Genomic DNA, 12,116 nt, shown 5'->3' with positions numbered 1-12,116 from the left:
CGGAGTCGAAAAAGTCCTGGTCAAAAAATTGTCCTAGGTGAAAATGTTTGAGTTCCCAGGTATCCCTATAGCAATATCATGTCGAATCATGCATCCTTTTTATACTCAGCTGAGCAGAGCTCACAGAGTATATTAACTTTGTTCGCATAACGGCAATCCGTAACTAATCGAGATAGATATAGACTTCTATATATCAAAATGATCTGGGCGAAAAAAGAAATTGATTTAGCCATGTCCGTCCGTCCGTCCGTAAACACGATAAGTTGAGTAAATTTTGAGGTATCTTGACGAAACTCGGTATGTATGTAGGTTCCTGGGCACTCATCTCCGATCGCTATTTAAAATGAACGAAATCTGGTTATAACCACGCCCACTTTTTCGATATCGAAAATTTCGAAAAATCCAAAAAGTGCGATAATTCATTACCAAAGACGGATAAAGCGATGAAACTTGGTAGGTGAGTTGACCTTATAACGTAGAATAGAAAATTAGTAAAGTTTTGTACAATGGGCGTGGCCCCGCCCACTTTTGAAAGAAGGTAATTTGAAAGTTTTGCAAGCCGTAATTTGACAGTCGTTGAAGGTAACATGATGAAATTTCGCAGGAACGTTACTACTATTACTATATATGTGCTAAATAAAAATTAGCTAAATCGGATGAAGAACCCGCCCACTTAAAAAAAAAAATTTAAAAGTCAAATTTTAACAAAAAATTTATTATCTCTACAGTATATAAGTAAATTATATCAACATTCAACTCCAGTAAAATATATGGTGCAACAAAATACAAAAATAAAAGAAAATTTCAAAATGGGCGTGGCTCCGCCCTTTTTCATTTAATTTATCTAGAATACGTTTAATGTCATAAGTCGAACAAAAATTAACCAATCCTTGTGAAATTTGGTAGAAGCATAGATTCTATGACGATAATTGTTTCCTCTGAAAATGGGATCGGTTGAAGCCACGCCCAGTTTTTATACACAGTCGACCGTCTGTCCTTCCGCTCGGCCCTTAACACGATAACTTGAGCAAAAATTGATATATCTTTACTAACCTTAGTTCACGTACTTATCTGAACTCACTTTATCTTGGCACAAAAAATGGCCGAAATCCGACTATGACCACGCCCACTTTTTCGATATCGAAAATTACGAAAAATGAAAAAAATTCCATAATTCTATACCATGAAAAAAGGGATGAAACATTGTAATTCGATTGGTTTATTGACGCAAAATATAACTTTAGAAAAAACTTTGTTAAATGGGTGTGACACCTCCCATATCAAGTAGAATAAAATGAAAAGGGCGAAATCAAAAGCCCTTGGAATCTTGGCAGGAATACTGTTCGTGGTATTACATATATAAATAAATTAGCGATCCCGACAGATGATGTTCTGGGTCACCCTGGTCCACATTTTGGTCGATATCTCGAAAACGCCTTCACATGTACAACTAAGGATCACTCCCTTTTAAAACCCTCATTAATACCTTTAATTTGATACCCATACATACACATTCTAGAGTCACCTCTGGTCCACCTTTATGGCGATATCTCGAAAAGGCGTCCACCTATAGAACTAAGGCCCAATTCCATTTAAAATAATCATTAACACCTTTCGTTTGATACCCATATCGTACAAACCCATTCTAGAGTCACCCCTGGTCCACCTTTATGGCGATATCTCGAAAAGGCGTCGACCTATAGAACTAAGGCCCACTCCCTTTAAAAATACTCATTAGCACCTTTCATTTGATACCCATATCGTACTAACAAATTCTAGAGTCACCCCTGGTCCACCTTCATGGCGATATCTCGAAAAGGCGTCGACCTATAGAACTAAGGCCCACTACCTTTTAAAATACTCATTAACGCCTTTCATTTGATTCCCATATCGTAAAAGCACATTCTAGAGTCACCCCGGTTCCACCTTTATGGCGATATCCCGAAATGGCGGCCACCCATAGAACTATGGCCCACTCCCTTTTAAAATACTCTTTAATACCTTCCATTTGAGGCCAATGTCATACAAACACATTCAAGGGTTTTACCCTAGGTACATTTTCCTACATCGTGATTCCCTTATTTTGTCTCCAAAGCTCTCAGCTGAGTATGTAATGTTCGGTTACACCCGAACTTAGCCTTCCTTGTTATTTTTCGAACTTTTTCCATAAAAGTCCACATATAAAAATAAAATCTGTATTTTCATTTTTTGAATTCGGTAGAACTAGTTAAACTTGGACTTTTAAAAATAAAAATGTTTAATTCGGATAAGCTGTTTCTTTGTTATCAAGCGGGACTTTTATTTTGGCCTTAAAAAATAAAAGTCCGGATTTAACTTTTATTTCCGGACTTTTATTTTTAAAAGTCCGAGTTTAACTAGTTCTATCGGACTCAAAAAATAAAAATCCGAAAATAATTTTTATCTTGATCCAAATATATTTAAAGTCCAAAATTAATAGTTTTGCAAAGAATTATATTATAAAAGGAATAACAGTTTCAGCCCCTGCTTATAAACATGGATATGGTTCGAGTTCATTCAATGAACGTGTGACGTTGCCACAGCTGCTCAAACTTTCGGTTCGAATGGGAAAACTCCTTAAAACCTTATTTGTATTTGTATTTATTATTATTTGTATTTATTATGGGGAGCTTTTTTCAATCAATTGGAAAATAATCTTCAAAAATGGAAAATAATGGTAAAAAATCATTCAGTGGTTTCTAAAGAAAATGATGAATTAAAACTGTAATCATTACAAATAATAATAATAATTTCTTAACAGGCCTGATAGGATTAGGGAACTTTAGTGTTAACCGGGGATGTTTAAAAGCTCTTTCATTTTCATTTCGAAGTCGCATAGTGTAATTATAAAATATGTTACCGATCTTTGAAAGTTCACAGTAGAGTTCATGTGTGCGCCGATAACTTATTTCTTTGATTCGTTCTTCTGACGGAAATATAGTTGTCATTGGACTGCCATGTGCAGGGGGTACGTATGGAGGCGGGGGTTTATTTGGAATTTCACGAACGTAGATATATGGCACAATGTTGGCGGAACTTTCGAATTGCTGGATTTTCTGTAAAGATACAAATTTATCGATATAAAGTGCCTTTCAAAATAAATTGTTGCTCGTAATAACTTTTTTGTTTCCAAAAACTCTGAGATATGCGTCAAAATCTTACAGCACAAATTTTGATTTCGCATTTTGATTGGTTTCCGAGTTGAATAAGAAAGGCTGTGTGAATATTAAATCTGTGGCTTCCCGGCATAACCGAAAAAGTGAATTACAGTGGTTTTGGAGAATATCACCCTTAAAGTTTTTGAAGTGTTTGTCAAAAACTGTAAGCTTTCATGCCTTTTACTTTTACAGTATTATTTTTTGGGCTGCCAAAATCAAAATATTTAAAAATAAAAAATGTATGCCTGGAAACGCTGGCCTGTTTGGTTTTGTCGGGAAAAAATCAGTTGTTTGGACATTACAGTGTAAATTAATATTTTCTGCAAAGCTTAACATTTACAGATATCGAATCGTGCACTAACCCAATTTCGATAAAAAGTGAATTTTTCGGCTAGGCCGGAAAACCTCAGTAAAAGGAAAGCTAGCTTCGGTTTTAAAATATGATAGACCCGACTAAAACCGAATCATTTGCGAAGTGCGCTGATCAATTTGGAAAAAAATAAAGCGCCAGGAAGAGGCAGGAAGGGAACTGCTCTGGCGATAGTTCTGCATTTTGGAAGTTCTCCAGCGTTTAGCCTAACAAGTGCGAGATACAAATGATTAAAAAAGTAAATAAAAATATTAACGGTGACTATTCGAACCAGACTTATGAGTACTGTCTGTTATTGGACAAAAATCATATCAAATGCATCTGAAGAGAATTTGAAGCGGGTAGATTTATATCCATACCACCATTCAACCTTGGCGCACGGCATTAAACTTGGAAAATTTATTAAGAAATCACTGGATCAGCAACTCTAAGCTCAGATGCAATTCGAAAAATATGGAAAAACAGGGCAGCTCACTTTAGACCTGAAATATGTATAAAAATCGAGCCAAAGTTGTACTAAAAGATCCCAAGCTATTACTGACAAGATAATAATTCGAAATATACATATATATGTATATGAACAATCTTTCAGAAAATTAGCTACACCTTCTGAAATGCACTGTAGGTAATAAAATTGTCCGGTTAGTAACATACCTCGCTTTCCATTAAAATTTGTTGGCAACGTCGTACTTCCAGTTCATTTATAATGTCGGGCATAAGTTGTACTGAGTTGGATGCTAAAGAACTGGCCATTTGAAATCGTGTGGCATCTGCTGAAGATAAAGGCGGTGGAGGCGGCGGTGGTGGTGGTGGGGAAAGTTGAGTTTGTATAATAGCGGAAATCCTGCGTGCTGTGTCGTTTTTTCTCTCTGCACATGAAGCTTCAGGTGAATTCTGTATGCATTTGTTGAAATTCTCAATCTCGTTATCATTTTTAGTATCTTTTGAATCGACTTCTTGGCCAACAAAATCTTGTGGTTGTGATGTGTTCACAATGCATTCCAAATGGGGCAACGACAAATCTTCTATCTGTGTCAACTCATTACTATCATTTTCGAAGTCATCTTCGTATGTGTTTAGATCTTTCTTCTCAATATAACTCTCATCAGAATGAATCGAGTTTGATTCGTTTACAAACGTTTTTGAGTTAAAAGATTCCACTTCGTTTATGGACTGATTTATATTTGATTCATCGCCATTAGTGCATGAGCTGTTACTATCCATTTTGGTTTCTTGCAGAGACGCCGCCGACAAATTTTTATTGCTCGTATGTTCATGTGAAGTAGCCACATTATTATCGTCAGAGCTGCTTAATGTTTTAACACATGATGATATAATCTGCGAGCTGCTTTGATTTTCTTGTTCTTGTGAAATGCGTTTAAGATCTGTACACACTTGCAGCGAAAATGTATTAAAACTACTGGGAGCTGTACATGACTCAAATAAATTATTTTTCGAGGCAAATTCTTCAGATTCGCCGCAAGCTTCCAATTGTATTGGAGTAACAACGGTTTGCGTGATGTTTGCCAACTTTTCCGTTGGAGGATCTAATGCTAGCGGTAAGTTTTTGTTGACTGAATTCAAATTGGATATCGTTGGTTCATCTAATGATTGTTTTATTGGGCTCAACGACAGCGGTAGTACTGCATTAGTTTCTATGTTGTCAGAAATATATTTTTGTTTTTTGATTAAAGTATATCCTTTTGACTCATTTGAATAATTTGCATGTACCTTCCATATTCGTACGTCGCTATATTGTGTCGAACGGTCTTTATTATATATAGCAGTATCAGAAAGACTTCGCATTAAGCCATCACCATGGCCTGCATGATGTGAAACATTTTTCATATTAGGATTTAAATTTAATTCCGATTTGTTTTTAGATAGTTTTATATTAAATTCAGATGATTGGTTAAGAGAAGAGGGCAATATGGTAGAACCAGAATTGCATTTGAATTGATTAAAATTTTGAGCAGCAGTGCTAGGGCTATAATTTCCAAGCAATAAAGAATTTCCAGACGTTGCTTCCCACGATTCTTCATCCTTGTCAGATGGTCCAGAACTGCTACATAAATTCAATGATGGAATTGAGGCATTTTCTTGTTTTTTTTGTTGCAATACTGTTTGCGATAAGTTATTACTTATAATTGATATGCTTTTTTCTAAAAGATCAGCAGCTAAACTACCTTCGTGACGAGCAAAGTCATTTAGTACTGTTACTTTAGCTTCTTCGTATAAACGTTCCAAATCAGACTTATAAAGTTGGTAGTGTTTATCTGGTTTATATTTTTCGATTTCCTGAGAAGTAAGACGACGCCATAATTTATTTAATTTACCACCAGAGATTCCAACACAGCCATCAGATTTATGTATTTTATCGTTCTCACTGCACTCGTTGCTTTCCACAGTTATATGTGTGTTCGCTATGCTACTTAGCTCTCTCAAACTGTTTTCAATCTCTTTTAACCGGTGTTGAACTTTCGTTTGAGTACTAGAACTTTTTAAATGTTTACAGTCACTCTCATAGTTATTCACATTTTTGGGTTCGATAGACTCTAATTTATTTTTTTTAGCGTTATAGTTAAGAATTGCATTCTCCATTTGCAAAACTTCAGCTTCTTCTTGGTCGAGTTGACGATGCCATTGCATTAGGCGTTCTACGTGCTCACGACGACGTCGTAGATCGGATTCCCGTTTCCGCAAAAGGTCCTCAAGGGAATGGGTAGATTCAAGAGCGTAATTCGCACGTATTATGGGTACAGAGCATGTTGTTCCCCCCACAAACTTTGAATTAGATCTTGGATATTTTGAGATTAGTTTGACTGATGGCGTTTGTGGAAATGGAGCTTGGGACGCACATATTTTTTCATTACGCTCTAACTCTGCTTTATTACTAATCGGACTTGAATTCTGTGTGATAATTTTTTCACATTTAGTTAGCGTGTTTTCAGACTCTTTTATTGTACGTTTTCCATATGAGTCGCTTGAGGTTGTTGTAGTAGTCGATTGCAGTAGTCTAAAGAAAATTGGATTTAAATTTTTCATCAACGTATACATATATACGAGTATGTAGAATATTTTATTTAAAGACATGCAGAATACAGATTCTTATTCAAACGACCGGCAATAAAAAATGGATTTAAATAAAAAACGATACATACACATAAGTTAAGAGGCCCGGTATCCGGACGCTCAAAAAGTTAAAGGTGGGGGCTCCATCGTAACCTGTAAATGAGTTAAAACAACTGAAATTGGGTTTAAAAGTATATTTACCATCTATCGCTCAAGAATACCAAATACAAAGTGAGTTTATAATTATTCTAAATGCTACCGCTAAGCCTAAAGCTTTGATTAATTTAAGTATTATTTGCTGACGATGCGCTTCCCATGAATTGCAAATTCGATTGCATAAAGTTATCTGATATTGCTTACAGCGCAGATCGTTTACCCGCGCTGGCTATGCATGCGTGTGGGAAAGTTCGTCGTCAACATATTCACACTAATAAGCGTGTTCCTGATGGCGTTTGAGAGCAGGAGTCGACTCAACTGAACTCCAGAGCGAGCGCTTGGAGTGGGTCCGCAAGGCAGGAGATGTAGGTCGAAGGCAGTTCAAAAGGTATGCTGCTAGAAACTCTCGGTACTGCAACCGAGGAGTAAGATACCTCGAGCGGAAGATTAAAGATACAACGTTTAATAGCGAGGTAATAACTGCGTCGAAAGCAACAACCTCGAAAGCTGTAAGTCAGAGGGAGGACGTTAAAAGTAGCGATGTGCCAATCACGGATCTGGAAGTAGGGGATAGGCCGAAGGGAGGTAACACTAATATTCCCGCTGTTCTCGAGAGGATGAGTGATAAGGAATCGGTATCTGACTGTGGTCCTGGTTGGTTGCAGCAATCCTTTCGGAAAGTTGATTACTGAGAGGTGGAGGTCTGTAAAAAGGGAGCTTATTATCTTAAAGCTCAAGATGATGCAGTAAGAACCAAGCAGTCCCGTTCCAGGTTGGATTCGCGAGGGCTACAATGATGAGACGATGATAGCGTGCGATGATATCGCGAGCTTGCGGTGGCTGGACGAAGTTGTTCCAAACCTCCAAAGGCAAGACAAGAATACGCGATTTGAAGTGGAGACTAAAGCGCAGATCCCCACGATACCAAAAATTAAAGTATGGATAGCAAAGATTAAAGTATGGGCTAGACCTTAAAATCCTACGTCCTCGTAACTTTTATAAATCTTTTGCGGCTCCTTGCTGTTCACGCGCAAGGGCGTCCCGTAGTCTGCACCTTAAGCGAAGCAAGCAGCAAGTGGCTTAAGTCCTAGGAAGCTTCTAGTATTTGCCAAGAGGACGGAGTTATTTTATAACATAGGTCCTGGTTTATGATAGGGTTTTCAGTTTGGTCGTTAAAACAAACTTCTGGTAACACTACGGACTCATTCAGTCTATGCGAGGTCCTCTTGGACCGGCCAGTTCAACCTAATCTAACCTTAGTTAAACGGTTTTATTGAAAACAATACTTACATTAAGTAATAATAATACTAAAAGCTAGAAAATAATATATCATTAAAATATAGGGCGTTGATCAGACAATAAAAGCGTTGGGAGCGTGGGATGCGCCCTTCTAAGCTAATTCATCCGCTTTTTCATTCCCATCTATTCCCATATGCCCTGGGATCCAATATAGATGTATGCTTCTCCCTGTCCCGATTCTCTCCAGGGACTGCTTACACTCTAACTCGCATTTAGATGCTGTGGTAAGCGAGATTATTGCCTTAATTGCTACTTGACTGTCAATATAAAAGATAACACGATTGCAGCTTGGGCTATTTTCTTCCAGGATTTCTACTGCTTTGGTTACGGCTACTATTTCCGCTTGGAAAAAGCTACAGTAATCCGGCAGCCTTTAGGATCTGTTTATTTCCGGATCAGCACAGTATACCGCAGACCCTACTCCTTCCACTACTTTGGAACCATCTGTGTACACATGTATCGCTTCGTCCGCCATTTGAGCACCCTTGCGCCAACCGTCCACCTCTATTGTGGCTTTAAGATCGCCCTCGAAGCGCAGATAGGGAATCAGGTAGTCTGTTCGTCTTGTGATTGATGCCGCTATACTAATATGGTCATATGGTCGGCGCTCAAGCTGAACCGAGGCACCGAACCTGGTTGCAGTTGTTAACGCTATGTTCTTTGCTACCAGGTCTAAAGGTGGAATGTGTAGAATGGTATACAGTGCAGCTGTCGGGGTTGTTTTCAGGGCTCCCGTAATGCTAAGCATTGATAGTCTGCATACCACCTATAAGTTTTTGAGGTAGCTTGCTTTTTGTGTAGCTTTCCACCAAACAAGAACTCCGTAGTATAGGATAGGGCTTACAATCGCTGTAAAAAATCCAATGAGAAAGAGAGGGCGATAAGCCCCACCCCTCTCCTCCACGTTGAGCTTCCATGACGGCTTACTGTCTAGGATGATTCCTAGATACTTTGTGCAAGGTTTCTCCTGTAGGGTCACCCTTCCTAACTTAGGCCTGATCCAATTTGGGACCTTGTACCTCTTTGTAAACAAGACCATATCCGTCTTATCCGCGTTGACTTTCAACCCGACATTTGATGCCTAGGTATGAATATCCCGAAGCGCCCGATCCAACAAAGAGCTAATCGTTGGAAGGCACTTTCCACTTATGACAATTGCAACGTCATCCGCGTAAGCCGTAAGTTTTACGGGTCCCTCATCAAATCGCCTGAGCAGTTGGTTAATGACCAGCGTCCACAGCAGAGGTGATAGCACCCCTCCCTGCGGCGTTCCCCTGTCCACTGATTTCGTGGCCTCGTACAATCCCCATTGTGATGTAATCTTCCTGCAATTTAACATGCAGCCGATCGACCTGGTTAAGGCTGGATGTACTTTAATGTAATTAAGACCATCCATAATCGCCCATTTAGAGACATTACTGAAAGCGTCGGCAATGTCTAAGAATACTCCTAGAGAATATTTCTTATATTCCAGGGCTTTCTCTACGCTTATTACCACCCTATGCAATGCGGTGTCTACCGACTTGCCTGTGGTGTACGCATGTTGTGTTGTGGAGAGCAGCTTTTCATCCACGTTGGACTTTATGTACACATCTATCAGCCTCTCAAAGGTTTTGAGCAGAAGTGATGTTAAGCTAATGGGTCTATAATCTTTGAAATACACGTGACCGGTCTTTCCCGCCTTTGGTAGGAAAGCTACACGAGCAGTTCTCCAAGAGTATCGTACATGATTCAGTCTTATGCACCGATCGAATATTATTTTAAACCATTCCACGACCGCCCTACCTGAAACTTGTAGCATGGCCCGGAATATACCATCTGGGACCGGCGATTTAAACTTAGAAAACGTCTTCACTGCCCACTCGATCTTGGTATCGATCACCAAGCCCGGCACTACGCGTTACGTGATCGAAGTGTGAGTGCTGTCTGCTGGCTCTTCTAAACCATCTCCCGATGGGAAATGTGTATCGAGAAGCATCTCAAGGGATTCCTAACTATTACGTGACCATTCCCCGTTCTCTTTCTTTATTAGTCCGTGGACTATATTTCCTAGGACTTTTCTCAACCGTGCTGTTTCCCTGGAGCACTCTATGCCCGTACAGAAACTTTTCCATGAGATTCTCTTCGCCCTGGAAATTTCACGCTTGTAGATCCTCAGTAGATCCCTGTACTCGTCCCGACATGCTTCGCTTTCCGCGGTCTTTGCTAGCTTAATCATTTCTTTTACCTGTCTTCTTAGAAGAATCAGCTAATTGCTCCACCATGGCGGCTTTGCTTTTCCTTTTTTTCTGTTTAACTAAAAAAATTTGTCTAATTATTTTATTTTCAAGTTTTTGGTCTTCATTTAATTGCCTATTATTTCTCATTCTATTTAGCTCATTTAGTGACTCATTATTACAAGGACAATTTGTTACAATCTAAGTCCTCAATACATAATCCTTCCAAAGACTTTACTCGACTCAGCGCCACGTATGCTTGTCCCTCCTCGAACTCCAAAGTATTTTGATGTCACTTCTACCGGACTGTATGTAATATTTGTTTCAAATATGAGCCAAATCGGACCACAAATATGATTTTTTGAAATATTTCGATCCATGCGCCACCTATCGGAGTTTTGTTTCCTTTTTAATGCATTGTCATCGGGTTCAGAACTATATTCCAAGTTTAAAGCTTGTAGCTTATCGGTAAGCTACTTACATTTTAATTACAAAATTAGTAAACAACAGCCGACCGGCCGCTAAACTGAGTCAAGCTAAATAAGACGGTTTAAATAAAATTAAAGAAAAAAACTTTATATGAATTTTGTTAATATACCGAAACAATAAAATTTTTGTATAAGGTCACTTACAAATATATGTACGTAAAATATCACAATTTGCATAACTAAAACTACACATCGATACCATTTGTGCGTGGTACATTTGTCAACTAAAATTAAAAATTATATGCAAAGCAAATAAGCCCCTGCAATGCAATCCGTGTCCTCTTATATGTTTACTGTTTTGTCCCTTTTCTGCATTATTCTTAAGCTTTCTATGGTGTATCTGATCTTTATCCGTTTTTCTTTATCTAAGATTTTGGAATTTTGTAAATCAGCTGTGTGGCCACTCGCTGTGGTGTGCTGTGAGAGAGCTGTGTTTGTTTTCTTCTTTCTAATGTCCGCTTCATGTTCATTTAGTCCAGCGATGGGCAAAACGGCTTGTATGAGCCTTTTGCTCATACGGGCACGCTTTGCACATTTAAGTGCTTGGTGAGGGACGATCAAGTGCAGGTATGTGGGGCGAAGAACAAAGGAAGAGAATAATATACAAACACATATAAGATTGATAAAGAGAGAGTATTTGGCCTTATACATCTGTGCCAGAGCTACCACCGCTCTTATTAAGTTCTAATTATTAAGCGTTTTAGGATAAACTAGCCTTTACCTGCGGCTTCGCTCGCACTAAAGGCCACAAATATGTAATGTCGCTTTTGTGATTCACAAATCGAACTGAATTTTCAGTTGTAATTTTAAAAGTTCCTTTATGATTCAAATCATAAACAAAGCAAGTTTTATAATTAGAAAAATGGTCGCCGTAAATTAAACACACATGCAACACATGCTCCAACAATTTTTGCAGTGTGGATTTAACGATATATGTATGTGAGCTGAAGAAATTTAAAAATTCCTCCATAATTTTAAATTTATAAATGAAAGCAGTTATGTTTATAATAAAACTGGTAAAATTCGTCGTTGTTTATGCGAATGTCACCTTTTTTTTATTTGTAAACTGTTACATTTCTTTCTAGGCTCAAGGCAACACTGCCAACAAGTCTGAAAAGGGTTTCGTTTTCCCACGATTGTATACGAAACGTGCATTAGTACGTTTTTCTACTACTACTTCCTCTAATGTTACTACTTAAAAACAACTTTTTTAAATACTTTTATATATATATTGCAAAATGAATCGGCTTGCATATAATTAAATGTATGTGAAGGCGAAATGAATGTCAATAATGCGCTGCTTAACATAAAGTCGACTTCAGTCTATGGTTATTCCATT

The 12,116-nt window shown here is 38.2% G+C and overlaps 1 protein-coding gene across 1 annotated transcript in view; it reads right to left on the bottom strand.

The window, feature by feature from the left end:
• LOC137244431 (putative leucine-rich repeat-containing protein DDB_G0290503) overlaps nucleotides 1–12,116 on the bottom strand; it is a 242,858-nt gene that overhangs the window by 30,359 nt on the left and 200,383 nt on the right. Inside the window, exons 5-6 of the mRNA XM_067773419.1 lie at nucleotides 4,201–6,562; nucleotides 2,879–3,074 (exon numbers count right to left, since the gene is read on the bottom strand). Coding sequence (XP_067629520.1) covers nucleotides 2,879–3,074; nucleotides 4,201–6,562 — 2,558 coding nt within the window. The remainder of the gene's footprint in view (nucleotides 1–2,878; nucleotides 3,075–4,200; nucleotides 6,563–12,116) is intronic.

The sequence above is a fragment of the Eurosta solidaginis genome, chromosome 3 (genome assembly GCF_040869045.1).
Source record: "Eurosta solidaginis isolate ZX-2024a chromosome 3, ASM4086904v1, whole genome shotgun sequence".
Classification (NCBI taxonomy): domain Eukaryota; kingdom Metazoa; phylum Arthropoda; class Insecta; order Diptera; family Tephritidae; genus Eurosta; species Eurosta solidaginis.
Note: the sequence above shows the minus strand (reverse complement) of the source record. Positions and strands in the feature narration are given on the sequence as shown.